A 20,323-nucleotide genomic window follows, 5' to 3' on the forward strand; every position below is an offset into this window, starting at 1 on the left:
ACATCTCACACCATGCATACCGTACCCCCTCCTCTCCAGGCATCCCATTATATTCGCCAATATGGTGGTAGGTGGGGGTACTCACCATTCACACACTTAATGTAGTGTTGCTTTTGGTGTCTGCCCTTTCCTCTCTTCCCAACTTCCTCTTCTGTCTTTCTTTCCTTCATTCTTTCCTCTTCCTTCTGCCTACGGGTGACTTTACACTCCTCTTCTGTCTTTCTTTCGTTCATTCATTCCTCTTCCCTCTGTCTATGGGTGACTCTACACTGAGTGACAAGCCAAATGGTTTCCTGTACACCAGGAAACCATTTACTATGCTGGGTAGTAACCATATAACCAAATTATGACACCTGGTGGTTTAGTGGGTAAAGCGCTCCAATTGGATTGAGCCTGTGTAGGTTTATATCCAAGGAGTGGTTGGGGTTTACTGCTTGCATAATGCCACTCAGGGATGAGTGAGGCTGGTCACTCTCATCTTAAATGTTGGGACCAACTTGCCTAGCCCCGGGCTCCTAAGCTCCTCATGGGGCAACATAGGATTGGATGATGGATGGATGGACGGACTAACACTCACCACCCTCTGGCAAATGGAACCCAGAGTCACTCAAGACCATCTATTAGTCACTATTACAAGAGGAACACACTTCAAACCAGAGCAATTACACATCACATACAAAAACTATAAGAAAAAGACTGGACAAAATTCAATGAAGAAACAGAAAAATAGTTCAGCATGCTAAACAACATACCCATCATCAACATTAACATGCACATTACAAAGTTTAACATCATACTCAATGCAGACATATATCACATTCCACAAAGGAACAAGACATTACAATCCAAACTTTACACTAGAGACTGCTTGTCTCATAAAACAATGTGACTCACTCAAACACAATTCTCCTCTCCCAAGCACACAAGCACCATCACAAGGCTCCAGCAGATAAACAATGAAGAAAAAAAAAAAAAGGGAGGGGGGGGGGCTTTGTAACAACAGTCACTCAATCCACAGACCCCTCTCAGCTCTACAATACTTAATAACACCTTCAAGACCTACACCACAAGTACCTCCGACACCCAACACCCCCCTACAAAGAACATGCAAACATACTCATGAACTACCACATAAACATAATTCACCTTACACCAACAAGGACTGTGACTGAAAAACAATCTTCTCAGCATAGGCAATCCTTTCCACTAGACCACAATGCAACCCCCTTCATTTTAGGAACAGACATGCAACATTTTCATTAAGATAACAAAGGACACTACAAGCACACAAACGGATGGGATCAGCAACCTACACTGCAAACATTTAGGATCACAACATACAGACCCTCAAAAACATAAGCATCCTCTTGTAGGTATACTGTAGCAGTCCTCATATCTGGAGAAAAAGACACTATCATCACTATACTTAGCCCAAACAAGAATCCAACACATCCTTCTTCCTACATACCCACAAAACTACTCAGAATGCCATCCAAGATAACTTAATGCCAAATTCTTAACAAAACCCACCACATGTCCCCTTCCTCACGATACAGTTATAAAGCACTAAACTCCACAAATGCCTTAAAAACAACCTCACAACATGCATCTGATGGCATCAACTCTGTATGTCCTGCCGAATGTACACTTCTTTGATGCCAGCCCCTGATACAGACTAATCACCAAGACCTACAGCACAAACATGGAAAACAACAGCAAATGCTGGCTTGACAACAATTTATCTGGTAGACATGCACATACAATATTACATTCCAAGGCATGTCATCACCAACACGAAATTTACCTAACGGAGTACCACAGGACTCCATTCTTTCACTTATGCTTTTCAGCCTGTACATGCATGATATTCTCGTACCACAGCCACTCAAACAATGCCTCATAAATAGACGACATCACCATAACAACCACACACCATACTGCAGACACAGACTGCACACTGCAACAGGACTACCTCAACACACTTCAGACTAGGATAAAAAACAACAGATTGAAAATCGCACAAGCCAAATCCACCATCACATACATCACCAGTAACAATCACAAACAGATACACCTCTAGCATTACGCTTAACAAGGTACATGTGATACACATCTCCTCCATTAAGATCCTTGGAGTAACATAGTGACGTATGACACTTGACTCACCTTCATGGAACACATACATCAACAGGCAATGCAATGTACTCTCAGACTCAAAGCACTCAGGGTAATTACAAGGACAAACTTTGGGCAACAAAAAAAAACTCTCCCTCCTCTACAAACAACATACCTGTAATACCATACTGGTGATGTCCTATACCTCCCCAGCATGGGCCCTACTCCTACCTAATACTACAATATCTTACAGACCACACAGAACAATGCCCTAAGCATCACCACTAGTTGCACCAAAACCACTTCCACAGCTCGCTTACACTCTGAAAATAAAATCTTCCCTGTTGGGTTCTATCTTAATACGAGAGGCACACAGTTACTATATATACAGCAGCCTGTGCCCATTTACAACACTACTGTCATTACAATCACCATATAACCATTACCAAACCCTATACAACAACATCCTACCTCCAGACAATCCAATGCTAGCAATGAAGAAATGTCTACATAGGGCATTACAATACACTGATCAGAACAACAGGTGCAATGTGTGTTGTGCACTGGTGACTTTGAGCTTTAGTCTAACATTAGCTGCACCACACTGCCACATCACTTAGTCACTGAGGTACAAATGCTTGAGTGAACATGTGTTTGGTGCACCTGGCGATTTGTTGGAAGCTGATCAATGAAGGATCTTGAAGAGCAATGTGTCTGCATGAAATTGTTTCAAACTGGGAAAAAATTTTAATTTCTGAAAAGTGTTTTAACCCGTGCCGTCCCGAGGACGTACTTCCACGTCCTCACGTTTTGTCACAGCTAATCCCGAGGACGTACTTCAACGTCCTGCAATTGCAAGGTTCATAATTTCCACAATTTTCAATTTTATGAGTCATTTTTGAGTACGTATACACGGGACACCTGCCTCAACAAGATGCCAGGCAGAGACAATGCCTTACCCAGCATGACCTCCTCCCCCCCCTGCATGCCCTTTTCTCAGCAATTCACCTGTTATCAGTGACCTGGCCAGTATAGCCATGTCATGCCACGGTACGAAATTCAGGGCCAGAGTGATTCCCCAATCAATGACAATGTGGAGGACAAACTTTACATAGCTTTAGAGGAAGAAACAGTTAGAAATGATGATCAGGTAATGTGGCAAAAAAGGTCAGGTATTAGCGAGTGAAACAATGCTTATAATGCCTATATTACTGCTTGAAAACCAATCTACTTTTGTACTACATATAAATTCGTAACAGTAGATAAATAAATACCGTTTATGAGTGGTGTGAAATAGTTATCCTCCCATAGAACTCGTTTTCTTTGGCGCCAGCCTGATAGAAAACCCAGTAAAGTAAGGAGGCTCTCCTACCTGTAATGAGTATTTTAAACCTCAGGTGAGCGATTTCTCTATGAATTTTCGATGTTTCTCACCAAAAGCGAAAGTTTTAGCAAAAAAAAAAAAGGTCAAAAATTGCCCGGGATTGGGGGGTACCAGTGGTCAAAAAGTGGCCGGGACTGGGCGGGTTAACAGATGATGAAATGTGAGTGTACAGCTACGCTGCTGGAACAAAAAAGCAGTCATCACAGTGGGCTGGAACACTGTCATTGTGTGAGAGAGAGAGAGAGAGAGAAACACACACACACACACACACACACACACACACACACACACACACACACACACACACATATGCAAAGTATGTCAGAGTCACTCAAATGTGAAAGTGATGTTGATCATCATCTTTCGACCAGAAGGGTGTTGTTCACCATGAGTGTGTTCCACATGGTCAGACAGCTAATAAAGCATTCTACTTGGATGTCCTGAAGTGTCTGAGGGAGACATTGTGAAGGGAGATGCCTGAGATGTGGATAAACAAAACCTGAATGCTGCACCACGACAATGCACCTGCTCATGCATCGCCCCTTATCCATGACATTTTGGCGAAGCACGAGACAACTATCGTCCGCTTGCCACCCTACACTCTGGATTTGCCCCTTGCAGGCTTTTCTTTGCTCCCAAAATTAAAATCCACCCTGAAAGGTTGCCGACTTCAGATGACTGAAGAGACAAAAAAATATTCACCAAGTGCACTAAACACACGTTCACTCAAGCACGTCTGCCTCGATGACCAAGTGACTTAATGTGACGTGGATAGTGTTAGACTAAAGTTAAAAGTCACTCATGCACAGCGCTCATGTCGTTATCACAATGTGGCTGCTGGTTGGAGCACTATTTAAAATGCTCAATTTCTTTCTGGGCAGACCTCAAGGAGATGACTAAGTTCACCTACCAAGCCTTAGATAAGGCCATCACCCAGCCCTCCTCAGTTACCAACTTGATTCAACGGGAGTGGAATCTTAGATGATATGTGCTCCACTTTTAAAATAACCCTACACAACATAAAACAAATAATGGAACACCACACCACATGCCATATTAAGATGCAGATACATCAACAGTGCATGGGGCTTACGGGACAACCCCACTGGGACAATAGCTTACCTGTGAAAGACAGGTCTGCTCAGTCAGACAGACTGAGATTGCACAATGACAAAAGCTAGGCAATCCACTGTTTCCCAATTCAGAGGCTTTTTTGCTGAAGCTACATACAGAATGCTTGAATACAAAATCTACTACACAAGTACTGTACTGGTTATCTTCCCAAAAGTAACACTGCTTATCTGAAATGTGAGATAGCTGGGTCCTGTCTCCTTCACTATCTACCTGTATCTCACATTTCTGCCATCACTCCTCACCTCTTCATCCACTCCCCCCAACACCTCCACCCCTTTCCCTCCCTCTCACCCCATAGTAACTAGCGGCTAGAAAGGACAGGACCAGACCAACAGCGGGAGGTTCATTTTTTAATATGGTACTGTCATTGTTATAGCAATGAGGCAGTTTTTAACATGTGTCAATGGGTGTCTGGGAAAGGAAAGAAAACTGTTTAGACAAAATGGCAAAGCAATATTACAGTAATCTCTCAAGTTACCTGTCGTCACAATATCTGGCCCAACACAATATCCAGAATTGCTGGCTCAGCTCTACAGTAATAATGTAATATCCGGCACCAAAACAAGACATAAACGAGAGCTCTATGCTATATCCGGCATTGAGGCATATCATCCGGCTCATAATCGGTAGCCAACCAGTACCGTACTACTGTACTGTATCATTATTTTACTACACCTTATGCTTAATTTTCATCTACTATTCATGGGACAGTTTTTAGGATAGAGGGTTGAGATGGATAGTAACAGTATCTGGCTTGACGTCAAATGCCGAGCCGATGGGGGGAAGGGGCTACTATGCAATATCTGGCATTTAACTTTATTCAGCGAAGGGCTTGGCTAAATTATAACGGATAACTGAGAGTTTACTGTAATCTGAATTTCCATCATAAGATCAGCAGTCCACTCCTCTACAACAGGCTACCTATACCACCATTCCTCAATTTACCACCTCTATAACGGAGTTCTCCAACAATGAATATATTCATATGGTGGTAGCTTTAATGAAAAAATAATGACACCATGCTGAAGAAGTTAGTTTTCTAATCTTCAGGTCTCTCTCAGGCTGGACAGTCATAGTGTGGTGTGTGTGAGAGAGAGAGAGAGAGAGAGAGAGAGAGAGAGAGAGAGAAATTGCATTTTACCCCTTGAATGCTAAGGGTATCTTCCAAATTTAATAACAATGCTTAGTGGTAAATTTAAACAAAATAAAAACACCCTTATACTGAAAGAACAACAGGAAAATCAAAGTGCAATTCAGGATACGTATACTGTACTTATGATTGCTACCACGGGCAAGACACCATGGTGTAGTGCTGATCAATTACTATTATAACTGAGTGCACAAAAGCATAAACAAATTCCTAATTGTTGATGGTCATATAAAGGACTGTGCAATAGTCAGATTTGATCAGTCTGCATCCCACATAACATAGTAACAGCAGCAATACAGGAAAGTCAGATATGTTCTACTATCACCGCATGCTCAAAAATTTGGAACTTGTTGACACTTTCATGCTCTTAGTTCTAATAATACACCCTTACAGTCAGAACCTGGTGGCTAATGTGAACAGGAATTTGGCTCTCTATTGTATTTTGTTTTTCTCTTGGAGGGAACTGTTACTGCGGGCTCATGGCCTTTGGTTCCTTCTTCCTCGCATAAAAAAAAAAAACAAAAAAAACAAACAAACAAACAAAAGGAAGGTACTATTGTAAGAAAAAGAAATTGAGATCAAGTACTTTAAAAAGCAATGAAATGTTCGACCCTGGGAACATAAGTAGGGACAAAGTTTTGATAAAGATGTAAAATTCCAAGCAAACTGAGCCCCACTAAAGTCTTGCTATGGTAATCAGAATACTTTTGCATAAAAAGAAATATCTACAACATGTACTTAACACGTGCTGATAGAGGAGTAGATTTGGGGAAGGGGAGAAGGAGAGCAGGAGATGGAAATTTTCTTACCTCAACTCCTACTGTCTGTCTTGCTTTCACCAATTCAACCAGCAAAGGGATTCCACTGCCTGGAACATCAAGCAAATACATTGTGGTATAACTGTTGTCGGAGTGTAATAAATAAAAACTGCATCAACAAGCAAACAAAAGTCAAATTTGTTAACATTCTTCTCTTATTACATGTGTATTGGTAAATTGGCATCTAAATGAATGGTTCACGATCACTAGTGGACGTGCGACAAGACTGTGTGATGTCCCAATGGTTGTTCAATATATACTGTATATGGACAGGGTGATGAGAGACGTAAAAACACGAGTAATGGAGAGAGGGATGGTGTTGGTAATGAATGGTGATAGATGGAATATCTCAAACTTACTGTATGGTCATGATTCAGTGCTACTAGCAAATACCGAACAAGAACTTGGTAGACTAGTGCGGAGTTTTGCTGATGTTTGTGAGCGTCGTGCCTTGAGAGTAAATGTAGAAAAGAGTAAAGTGATGGTACTCGAGAAAGAAGGTGACTCCCAGTGTGATGTTACAGTGAATGGAGAGATACTGGAATTGGTGAGAGAGTTCAAATACCTAGGTACAGTGACAGAAAAGAGGAAAATGTGCAAAAGAAGTGGAAAGTAGAGTGACACAAAGAAGGAAGGTAGCTGGCACTATGAAGGCCTAGATAAACATTAACAACACACAGGTACCCAGTCTAACTTTAGTTATTATGTACGACAGTCATGCAGTTTCCAAATTTCCTGTTGGGAAGAAGTGTTCACAGGATCCTTCTTTAATTTTTTATAGCTTAGCATATTGTGTTCTTTTTTTTTAATGATTATTAAAATGTTTATAAACAGAAGATTCCATTGCTGTACTTAATACTGTGCGTATCTTATATTTTATGCACTAGGAAGTGATTTAATTCAATTGATGAGAGCTACTTTACTAACCTACACCTTATGTTAACAGATGTCTCCTGTGTGATGTACAGTAGCCCAACTAAGTTTTGCAACAAAATATTACTGTATTTTGATAATCTGGCATTCCAACCTACAAACTACTCTCGTCCCAAGCCTGTATGTTGATCCCTAATGGGTGGATCGTTGGAACAGCTCGGCTACACCCCCGAAATATCAACAGAACGGAAAGGGTTGAGGGCAGGCGCAACGTCTAATAATATAGGAATCGTGATTATTTTGTTTCATAATAGAATATCGTCTCTCTCTCCGTACAGTTACACACACATATGGGTGTGACAGTTAATACAAATTCTCCAAACCGGAATCGAATCAACGGTTCAATCAGGCATTCGTTTAAGAGAGTATGATGGGTCGATCATTTTTTTCTCTCTCTCTCTCTCTCTCTCTGCTATACGGATAGATTTACATGCAATACACTTTGTGCAGATTAATGCATAACACACATACATACACAGGATTAATCTAAGAACAAGGAGTTGTATAAAATGTATTCCATGATCTATGTTACATTTTACAGACTTTTTTTCATGCCTCTCCATGCAATAATGGTTTGAATGGGTTAAGGAAGCATTGTAGACTTGACCGAGAGTGAGGCCCTCCCTGTCGATCAAGCCCTTCACCCTGTGCCAAAACTCGTCAACTCCATCCTCATTAGCATCCAAAGATTCGCCATGAGCTTTACAGTTGGTAAGGCCATGCCGTAACTTGAACGCAAAGAGCCAACCCTCGGATGCCTTGAAGTGTAGGGCGTCGTGAAGCCTGGCGAACTTCTCGGCAGCAGCCTTCAGCTCCGTTCCACGAACCATCACACCAGCAGCACGTTGTTGTCGATACCAAATCAACGTAGAGTGGTCGATTTCTGCAAACTTGGGGGTAAACATCACCTTCCTCTCCACGTTGAGTATGCTTCTCGACGAGAAGTCAGCCGTGTACTGCATGAGTTTGTCTCGGGATCTCTTAATATCGAACAAAGTAGATCGGGCCAGGTTAAACTCACAGAGAATGCGGGAAGAAGACCACCCCGCATCTACTTTTTCCAATATCTCCCATTTCTTCTCCGGAGTCAACACCACTCTCTTACTTTTCTCAGGTGGCGGGGCCATCATCACACACACTAAGAGGAGGCCCGAGAGCAGCAGGAGTGCCTGCAGCAGGTAAGGCACCACCACAAAAGCGATCACGTGGGCAGCCATAATGACGAGCGTGCACTTGCGGCGAGAGAGAGGCGGAAAGTGGGGAGGATGCAGCGGCGCTCTATCGGATGTCGGAGGAACGACGCGCCACAACAATGCTCTCCCGTGCCGCACGCGGCAAGTTCAAATTCTATCTATCTATCTATAGCCCGACGCCCTAATCCCGCAAAGGGTGGCCGCAGACAAAATGCCTCCAAGTCACTCTGTCACCCACCATTTGACTCCCCTCCCCCCAACTCACCCCCCCCTCCCTCATATACCTCTCAACTCCATCCCTCCACCTCATCCTCGGTCTACCCCTCCCTCTCCCTCCCTCCACCTCACCTACATACACCCTCTTAGTCAGTCTTTCATTCTCCATCCTCTCCACATGTCCAAACCACCTCAGTGTATTTCTCCTAATCTTTTCAACCACATCCACATCTACCCCACAACGTTCCTTCACTTCTTCATTCGTCAACCTGTCCCTCCATGTCACTCCACATGCTCCTCTCAAGTAACTCATTTCCACTGCTCTCACTCTTGACTTGTTCCCCTCTTGCAAGGTCCACGCCTCGCTTCCATACGTCAGGGTAGGGATCACAATACCATCATGCAGTGACTTCTTAACTTCCATACTCACCTCCCTATTTCTCATCACTGCTTTCAGTGTGCCAACAACCTTCCTTCCCTGCTGTACCCTTTCACGTACTTCATCCCCCAAAGTTCCATCCTTACTCATCACACTACCCAAGTACTTGAATGCACTCACATTCTCCATATCCTCACCATCCAACCTCACTGCACACTCTGTGACTTCATTCCTCTCAAACACCATAACTTTACTTTTGTTTACATTAACTTTCAGCTTCCTCCTCCTACACACTGTCCCAAATTCATTCACGTGGGAAAAATTCGTTTTTTTTTTTTTTTTTTTTTTTTTTGTGGTTTTCGGACCATTTTGGGAATATTGGATCCCGGGACGATTATGTCCGGTTAGTGGGGATGTTCGGATATTGGGCGTCTGGATATTAGAGTGATTACTTATCATTGCTGTATCTGAATTGTAAATGACTTATGCAACACTGTGCATTAATTACTCACTATAAGTTTGTGCTTCTGATTTGACACTTTTTTTTTTTCCAATCACATCCACTCGTACTCGAAATCAGAAAACACTGAAACAATTTAAAGTTCATTTAAAACCTGTCAAATGTCGGTGGTTGAAATAATTATGTTAAATTCCCCCAAACAGTAGGTAACTTAACAGTAAATGTATAATCTACTATAATGCCACAGAAGAACGTATTTGGTACCAGTATAATTTAATTGTCGCTTATAATATCTTTTAAAATTTAATAAAATCTTAAAGTCTAGGCCTTTCAGCCTTATGTTAATACATTTTTTTTTTTCTGAATACCAACACCTGATGCAGTTTTTGCAAAATAATCTTTAACCCATAAAAACCATCACAGCAAGGAGAGGCATTTAAAAGAAAATGTCTACTTTTAAAAAGTAACATAGATCATGGAAAAGATTTTACACAATTCCTTGTTCTTAAATTAATTCTGTGTGTGTGTGTGTGTGTGTGTGTGTGTGTGTGTGAATGTGTTATGCATTACTCTGCAGTGTGTTGTGTGTATATCTTTTCGTATTAACATAGAGAGAGAGAGAGAGAGAGAGAGAGAGAGAGAGCTACTGTATCATACTCTGTATTGAACGAATGCCTGAATGAACCATGGATTTGATTCCGGTTTGGAGAATTTGTATTAACTGTCACACCCATATGTGTGTGTAATCGTAGAGAGAGAGGAGGGGGGGGAGGGACGACATTCTATTATGAGACGATAATAACGATTCCTATATTAGTAGATGTGGTGCCTGCCCTCAACCCGTTTCGTTCCGTTGATACTTCGGGGGTATAGGCGTTCCAACAACCCGCTCACTAGTCATCTACATACAGGCTTGGGATGAGAGTAGTGAGTAGGCAGGGATGCCAGATCATCAAAATATAGTAATATTTAGTCGCAAAACTTAGTTGGGCTACCGTACATTAAGATTTACTTTATGATCACACCTACTTTTGCCACTGCATCATCGTATGACGATTGCACCATGATTAACGAACGCTCTTAGTGCATAATGCTGTTTTGGCACAGGTTTTACTTAATGCACATTTTAGTTTGCACGCTGTTGGGTAAGTTATAATCATAGCTGGGTCTGGGGGATGAAGCCTTCCAGTTTGGTTTCAGCACTTCAGTTAGGCTTCAACTGCTCTTTATGGTCTTAAACTGTATACATTTGAGTTTGTTTTGGTGTACTGATGTCATGTCCAGTCAGAGGGACTGGCAGTAAACATATTATCAGGTGTTCAGGCGGCTTTCTGTAATATCGCTAAGTAGGTACTGTATTTTTCCTTTGTTCCCCAATATTTTGAGATCAAAAATCAACTGGTATACATGGCGAGTGATGAGAAGGGTGGGTGGTGAACTGAGTGAAAGGAAGGCAATGACTGATTATGTGTGTGTGAATGAAAGGATGCGAAGATGTGTAATGGATGCAAGAGCTTATAGAGGTTGGGGGAGTGGACTTTCTGACCACTACTTGGTGATGGCCAGAATCAAGATCAAAATAAGAGGGAGAAATAGAAGAAGGGAAGGACGGGAAGAAGGAGTTGTTGCAAGGGGGAATGGAAAGGTTACAAGAGGATGAGAAAAAATCAGAATATAAGAGAGAAGTGGAGGAACGATTGGGAAAATAAGAATTGGAGCAGATGGGGGATGTGGAAAGTGTGTGCAGGATATTCACAGAAGAAATATGTACAGCATGTGACGTGGTGTGTGGGGTGAAATGAAGACGGGGGGGGGGGGGGGGTGCAAGAAACAGCATGATGGAATGAAGAGGTGAGACAGGCTGTGTCACAAAAGAAGAAAGCATACAATGAATGGATGAGAAATAGGGGCATGGAAGAAGTTGAGAGGCGCAAGAGAGAGTTATATGTAGAAAGGAAGAGAGAGGTGACAAGATTAGTAAGAGAGAGTAAGAAGAGAGTGGATGAGGAATTTGGAAGGAATATGAGTGTAAAGTGGAGGGACTGTAAGAAAATGTTCTGGAAAGAGGTGAAGAGAGTAAGACTGGGTGGCAATGAAGATAGCAGGGGAGTGAAAGATAAAAACGGTAGATTACTAGTGGAGAAAGGAGAAAAAGTGAGCAAATAGAGAGAACACTTTAAGGAATTGTTGAACATAGCAGATGGAAGTAATGCAATTATAAGCGACTTGGGAATGGCTGGGAGAAGGAGGGAGGTGAGAAGACAGGAAGAAATCAGTAGGACAGAAGTTGTGGAAGCAATGAAGAGAGTCAAACTGGGGAAAGCCCCAGGAATTGATGGAGAGTGTGGTGAAATGCTGAAGCATGGGGGAGAGATAGTAGTAGAATGGTTGTGGAAGATGTGCAGATTGGCCTGGGAGGAAGGTAGAGTCTCGGAGGATTGGAAGTCAGGTGTGATTATTCCCTTGTACAAAGGAAAAGGGGAAAAAGAAGTGTGTAGTAATCATAGGGGCATTTGTCTCCTTAGTGTAACAGGAAAAGTGTATGGTAGGATACTTATTGACAGAGTTAGGGAAATAACAGAGGAATTAGTTGGAGAAGAACAGGGAGGCTTTAGGAAGGGAAGAGGTTGTGTAGGTCAGATATTCATTCTTAGATCATTAGTGGAAAAGTTTCTACAGAAGGGAAAGAAGTTGTATGCGGCCTTCATGGATTTGGAGAAAGCATATGACAAGGTGGATAGACAAGGATTGTGGAAAGTATAAAGAATATATGGAGTAGATGGGAAGTTGTTAAAGGCATGATGAGTATGTATGATGGTGCTAAGGCTGCAGTGTGTGTGGATGGTGAACTGAGTGAATTTTTCTCTTTGAAGGTTGGGTTGAAACAGGGATGTGTCATGTCTCCATGGTTGTTTGATCTGTACATGGATGGGGTAATAAAAAAGAGGTACAAGGTAGGGTAGTGGATGTTGGAGTGGCCCTGGTGAGAGAGGGTAGTGTTTGGAAACTCCCTGTACTGTTGTTTGCAGATGATACTGTGTTGTTGAGTGAAGATGAAGGGGAGCTGCAAGGCTTGGTGGATGAGTTTGGGAGAGTGTGTAAGAAACGGAATCTAAAGGTGAATGTTGGGAAGAGTAAAGTGATGGTCTTTGAGAGAGGTGAAGTCAGTGAATGTACAGTGAGGTTGGATGGTGATGAATTGGAAAATGTGAGTACATTTAAGTACTTGGGTAATGTGATGAGTAAGGATGGAAGTTTGGAGGGTGAAGTGCTTGAAAGGGTACAACAAGGAAGAAAGGTTGCTGGTTCCTTGAATGCAGTGATAAGAAACAGGGAAGTGAGCATGGAAGTGAAATAGTTACTACATGACAATATTGTGATACCAACTCTGACGTATGGAAGTGAAGCTTGGATGTTGCTGGAAGGACACATGTCAAGAGTGAGAGCAGTGGAAATGAGTTATTTAAGAGGAGCCTGTGGAGTCACATGGAGAGACAGGCTGACAAATGAGGATATAAAGGAACGTTGTGGTGTGGATGTGGATGTCATAGGAAGCGTTAGGAGGAACACACTGAGATGATTTGGCCATGTGGAGAGGATGGAGGGTGAGAGGCTGACGAGGAGAGTGTATGTGAGTGAGGTGGAGGGGGGGCGAGGGAGGGGGAGGCCAAGGATGAGATGGAGGGATGGGGTGGAGAGGTATATGAGAGAGGGGGGTGTGAGTTGGGAGCAGGGCAGTGAAATGGCGGGGGACAGGGCGATGTGGAGGCAATCTGTTTGTGGCCACCCCGTATGGGATTGAGGCATCTGGCAATAGATAGATAGAAAAATCAACTGGTAATCACCTGAGATGAATCTAGCACACTTTGGTCCAAATCAGTGTGTGATCAAACAGCACGATTCCCAGATAGTGTGAGCTGTCTCTTAATATCCACAATGTCTGAAACTAACAATGCTGGTGAAGCCACCACAACAGAAGATGTGATTACGGCAGCATCTATCAAGGCTGCACTACAGGAGGTGAGACAAGAGGCGGTTACACCGATGCCAGCAACACCAAAAACACCAGGAGAGCTCTCCACAATGCAGATCAATCGAATCTTGGCTGAGGTACGTGCCTTAACCCTTTGGTTGCGGCGACAGCCTACTGAATGTAATACATGCAGAGATATAGGGAAAAAATTGTGTTTTCAACTCGTGTTTTAACCCACTTATCCTCAATCTTAAGAGCTAAAATTTGTCAGACAAACTTCAATCTTTCTACTATTGTTTGCAACAAACTGCATGTCTGTAGGTACTCCCAGCCTGGAGAACAATTTGAGAGAATACAAGGTGTATTTTGACCATCTGACGTGGGAAATAGCCCAGAGAGGCGGAAGTTTCCACCAAACCACGATTTTTTTTTTTGTACAAAACAGGGTTACTGCCACATTACCTCATCACAATAATTACAATAATAAAGACACACACACACACACAAACTTCTAGCCAGTCTCACATTATTTTATTTTGATATTCTACAGTGTTTATGCTAGACTTTTATTACCACTTACTGTTATAAAACTTATTGATATAATGTCATGAGTCACTTCATAGCATAGCTGCACAGTTTGCAACTGCAAAAGTGTTTGTTAGCCAATGCACTTAGAATAATTATGACCATTGATTATCACAAAACTATCACTAAATCACTTGTATTTTAGCACAATAATTCACAGAATGATATAAATAACATGTTCAGCCACTCTCGTGTGCTTTCAGTGCAATTTAGGTTTATTATTTCGTATTATTTACGAGAGAGAGAGAGGCAGAAAACCAGTTTAGACCAGCTCATCGAGGATACGTGTACACGTGTGTGTGTGTGTGTATGTATGTATATTATTAATAAGTACTAGGGTAATTATCAGTGTTTAAAAGTTTAACCCCTAAAGTTGAAGTCACTCATCCACCGAATGAATTTTTCCCCATAAGTTATATGTATCAATTAGTGCAATATCAAAAAGTGCATGCTCACACATCCACCATATAGGAACGTTAATTGGGACCTACGTGTACTAAAATTATTTTCCTTGAGAATGTAGGTCTGTAAGAAAACAGCTCAAATCCCTGCATCTGTCATTTTTATTTACCCTTTTGTCTGTTAACCCGAGGTGTCCCGATAAAGCATGGATACGTTACCACGTTTTGTCATGGTGACACCCGACAACGTATCCATACGTTGTGCAATTGCAAGGTCCATCATTTGCCCATTTTTCAAGTTTCATGGGTGATTTTTGGTGGACATATTAGACCTTCCTCTACCCAATGCCAGGTGGGGATAATGCCTGGCCCCACCTGACTCCCCCCCCCCCCCCCGCATGCCATTTTCTCGGCAACTCACCTGTTAGCAGTGACCTGGCCAGTAAAGACATGTCGCACCATGGTCTCACCAATGATGAAATTCAAGGTGAAAGTGATTCTTGAGGAGGAGGACAAAGGTAGAAATAAGCCAGAGGAAGAAACAAGCAGAAGTGATTAGGAGGTAACGTCGTAAAAGAAGGTGCCATATGTTGATGTTTTTGGTGAGTGAACAATGCTTATATCACCTATATTATTGTCTGAAAACCAATATACTCTTGTACTAAATATAAATTCGTACCAAATAAATAAATATCTAACCAGTTATGAATGGTTTGGAATAGTTACCCCTCCCATAGAAAAAGTTTTCTCTCGAGCCTAGCCTGAGAGAACACGGTAACAAGGTAAAGGTACTCTTACTTCTACTGTATTTCTAAACTCAACTGAGCACTTTCTCTCTGAATTTTCGATGTTTCTCATAAACAGTGGAGGTTTTAGCCAGAAAAAAAAAACTTTTCAAAAATCTGCTGGGATTGGGGGGGGGGTCAGTGAAGAAAAATCTGCCGGGATGCAGCAGGTTAGCGCTATTTTGATACCATTCATGGTCTTAATTAAGAAGCAGTTTATTTCTTTCAGTGTTTTACCTGATGGTGGGTATAAGTAGGAAGTAATTTATGTAGAGTACGGTGGTAAGATGGGGTAAAGTGAGAGTTTTTGAACGTCACCAGACTACACTGCACCATTATACCTGCAAACATATTGTTTGAATGACGCGGGTTTGAGTACCATGGTCTGCGTCCGTCTATATCACTGTATTAATATAGCATTAAACAAAAACAAAAGTTAGGCTGGGTACCCGTGTGTTGTTGATGCATTGCTCCCCAGAACTCTCCCCCTGCCCCCCACCCCCAATGTTGTTGTTGTCAAAAAGTTTTGCTTTCTCTCGTGTCATGTGGCCTTCCTTAGGCACACTGTTCTTTCTCTGGCACTCCCTATAACACCTTATGAGCTTCTCAGTCAGCTTCAGGACAACATTATGAACCTTCACTGCTGCCAGGTTCGCATCACCAAGGTTTCCATGCACGATCTTCTTTATCTTCAACTTGTCCTTTTCAATCGTTCTCATGGAGTTTTCATTCACACCATGTCTTTGCCATTTCTACCTGCCACTTTCCCTGCTCTAATTCCTTCACTATCTCATACTTCTGGGCATACGTGACGATACACTGCTTTCTGAGTATCTAGGGCTGATCACATGCCATGACTATGAGTCAATGTCCTCGCCTGACACTCAAACACACAAAAAAATCTTACCGCACAGTGTGGGCAGAACTCGGTGAGACGAGAGAAAGGAATGATAACCACACGCTCAGTCGGTCCGAATTGTGTTGGGAAATGCGAAAATGAACGAAGAATGTGGACTCGAACACTAACTTACGAGAACACAAAGATGAAAGCGTAATTTTTTTCTGATTAGCAAACATTTTCATTCCATTTCATCCCCCAATATTGCAAAAGCCATAAATCTTTGTCTAAGCATATGGCCTTGAGTGTGCCTACGACAGGTGCCTGGATGTAAGCTGGCCAATCATGGTGAGTCTGGCAGGTGACATCATCACATGCAATTTTCAAATTTTGTCACCAAGCCAGCCGACTTCCTGTGTAAGCTCGAGTTTTTCCCCGTGTTGATTATGACCTGTTGCATTATGCTAAGCATGTTAGAACAAAAACATGTTACTCAAGGACTGACTGTATGATGCCAGTCGAGAAGAAGTGATATGGAAAGGATGCAGAGCCATGGCATTGTCTTTTTCTATTACTGAGATGTATGAAATAAGCTGCAAAAGGATGAAAACCTATGAAAATCTGCATCAAGTTGGAGTAAAAAGAGGATACTGTAATGGTAAAAGGTCCTTTTTATATATCAGGGATATGTACCAGAACATCACAATATTTTCCATACAGCTAGAACTGTGAAATGGGGGAACTAGTGAGTGATCGGGCAATTTTTTGTAATTCACTTATAACTTAAAATCATAAAATGTGCACATACTGGTGACTTACAACAAGGACTGCCACTACTCACCTTTTTTGACATGGCCAACATGAAGGCGTGAAGCAAGTGTGTCTATAGATGGAAGACTCCATGCACTTGGGTGACCAGACTCTGGAGCGAAAACTGCAAGCGAAAAATCGAGGCCAAGAGTGTGGAGGAAATCGTGGACGAGGGCAGCTGCAGTTGCTCCCTCAGGGGTGGCCAGGAGCTTGCGGGTGGCTTGGCTAACTAACGGTTGATTTTTCTGTTAGGTAAATGGATGACTGATGCTGTAGTACACACTGGATACATATTGGACATTATAAAAGGGAACAGTAAATGTACAGTTGAGTTCAGGAGTCCCTGAACACACCTGGAGACATCTGGCATTCCTGGTCTGTTAAGAGTATCCTGTATCTATCTATACCCAGAAGCCTTAATCCCATAAGGGGTGGCCACAAGCAAATCACCTCCATGTCGCCCTGTTCCCCACCATTTCATTGCCCTGCCCTCAGCTCACATTCCCCTCTCGTACATCTCTCCACTCCATCTATGCATCTCATCCTTGATCTCCCCCCCCTCCACCTCACTCACATACATTCTCCTTGTTAGTCTTTTGCTCTTCTTCCTCCCCACATGGCCAAACCAACTCAATGTATTTCTGCTGACACTTTCTATCATATCCACATCCACACCATAATGTTCTTTCATTTCTTCATTTGTCAGTCTGTCTCTCCATTTAACTCCACATGCTCTTAAATAATTAATTTCCACTGCTCTCACTCTTGTAGTTAGCAAAATTCCATGAATAAAGAGCGTCTGATTCTTATGGTGTATTGTGAACACTGACTGGATTACTGAACCCAGAATTAAAGGTTTCTATTTAGTGTACAGTAAGAAACCATATTTTTCAAGAATAAGATCACGCAAATTATTCATCTGTGCTGGTAAAGTATTACATTCATACAAAAAGTGGAGAATAAATAATTTTCAATGCTTTACTATTATTGGACTTGTCATATTAATGCTGATAATGATAAGAAAATTAACCAAAGAGCTGGTAGTATCCTACTGACTTTGCGCTGGTGAAGAATTACATCCATAACGAAAGAGGAGAATAAATAATTTTTGATGCATTACTATACTGGACTTGTCTTAAAACACTGATAATGATGAGAAAATTAACCAGAGAGCTGGTGACATCCTATCTATCTATCTATCTATCTATTGCCAGACGCCTCAATCAAATGGTTTAAATACAATAATAAAAACAAAATTGTTGCTTTACTCTAAGTTTTGGGATATCTTTAACTTGTAACTAAACTTACAAAAAGTATTCAACGAGATTTATCGTAATTCCATTTTGTAATTTAATTCAGAATTGAAATGTACACCAAAACACAGAGTAAATTTTATTATTGTATTTGAAATATATGACACTGTTGAGTTGCAACTGAGGTCAGTGGGATGTCACCAACTCTTCTGATAACTTTTCTCATCATTATCAATGTTAATATGGGTAGCTGGAAGGCTAGAGAGGAGGTTGTAGTAAAGAGTGTGAGTAGGAGGTGGATAGATGATGGTTGCATACAGGAAGTCAGGTACAGGGGAAGACCAGCCAGAATGACTGCCAGAAGGGTATAAGTTATTCTGTCAGGGAAGTGCAGACATACAGTATATGGTGGTGTGGGTGTACTGGTTGAGGAAAAATGGGTGGAATGTGTCATGAATGTAATGAGAGTGAATGAAAGGATTATACCAAAGAAAGTGTTGTTTGGTAAACTCATGATTACAGTTTTATTAGGATAGGCTTAACAGGCTGGCTTGGATGATGCAGAAAAAGACAGATTCTGGGATAACTTGATACGTGTGGTATGGGGTATGATGAGATGGCTTGGACGATGTAGAAAAAGACAAATTCTGGGATGACTTGATATGTGTGGTAAGTGGTATGGGGTATGATGAGACTATAGTTTTGAGAGAAGACTTAAATGATCATGTGGGTGCAGCAGCTCAAGGTATGACATGGAAACTGCGAATATGGTATGGGGAATGTGGATGAGGCAAGGATACTTGAATTTGGGGAGGCAATGAACATGATTCTGTACAACACACATTTTATGAAAAGAAAGGGAAGGCAGATTACACATGAGTCCCGGGGAAATAGTAGACAAATTCACTATTTTCTGGTCACAAGGGCTGATAAGAAGTTGGTGAGGGATGTTAAAGTTATAGAGACCAAAGCATTTGCGCAGCAACACAAATTATTGATATGTGACATGATGCTTATGGAGCAGGTAGTGAAGACACAGACCTATGCACCCAAGAGGAAAGTACGGAAATCGAACAAACACACAGCAATGGATGCCTTCTATACCAAGATGGATAGAGTGGTGGCTTAACAGGGGGCTGTTGAAAGAGGTGTTGATGAACAGTGCAGAGATCTCAAAAACAATCGTGGTGAAGACACAGACCTATGCACCCAAGAGGAAAGTGTGGAAGTTGAACAAACACACAGTAATGGATGCCTTCTATAGCAAGATGAATAGAGTGGTGGCTTAGCAGGGGGCTGTTGAAAGAGGTGTTGATGAACAGTGCAGAGATCTCAAAAACAATCTCCTGTGAGTTACTGATTCAGTATGTGGATGGACAAGGGGCCCACTGAGACATCAGGTAAACTGGTGAGGGGGGGGGGGGTTAAGGCGCAGAACATGCAAAGGGGGAATTGTGAAGCTGCCTACCGCTAGAGGCCACCACCATTAACCCCTAAAAGACGGGCATCGTAATGTTTTGACATGCTCAGGAGGGGCATAATCGGTGGGTGCAATATGGTGGGGGACTTGTGAAAGGGTGTGGGGGTTGTTGGGTGGTGCAGGGATGGGGACTGGGTGCTTGGGGGAGGTGGGGGATGGGGGTGGAGGGTAGCGTGGGGGTGGTAAGTGGGGGGTTGGGAGGGGGGTGGGGGTGAAAAGGGTGGGGGTGGCAGTGGGGGGTTTGAGTTGAGGGATTGTTTGGCGGGTGTGGTGGGTTTGGGAGGGTGGGGGTAGGGGGTGGAGGAGGGTAGGGGGTTGGGGGTGGTGGGAAGGTGGTAGGGGGTGGAGGATAGGGGGTGGCAGGTGGTGGGGGGATAGTAGTGGGTTGTGGAGGGTGGTGGGGAAGCAGTTGGAGG

General features: G+C 42.4%; 1 protein-coding gene across 1 annotated transcript in view; it reads right to left on the reverse strand.

The window, feature by feature from the left end:
• The window catches only part of LOC145392090 (uncharacterized), a 74,790-nt gene that overhangs the window by 43,022 nt on the left and 11,445 nt on the right, over positions 1–20,323 (reverse strand). Inside the window, exons 3-4 of the mRNA XM_080266545.1 lie at positions 17,206–17,419; positions 6,593–6,651 (exon numbers count right to left, since the gene is read on the reverse strand). Coding sequence (XP_080122671.1) covers positions 6,593–6,651; positions 17,206–17,419 — 273 coding nt within the window. The remainder of the gene's footprint in view (positions 1–6,592; positions 6,652–17,205; positions 17,420–20,323) is intronic.

The sequence above is a fragment of the Coenobita brevimanus genome, chromosome 21 (assembly GCF_032717465.1).
Source record: "Coenobita brevimanus isolate Jiangsu-jjx chromosome 21, ASM3271746v2, whole genome shotgun sequence".
In the NCBI taxonomy this organism is placed as follows: domain Eukaryota; kingdom Metazoa; phylum Arthropoda; class Malacostraca; order Decapoda; family Coenobitidae; genus Coenobita; species Coenobita brevimanus.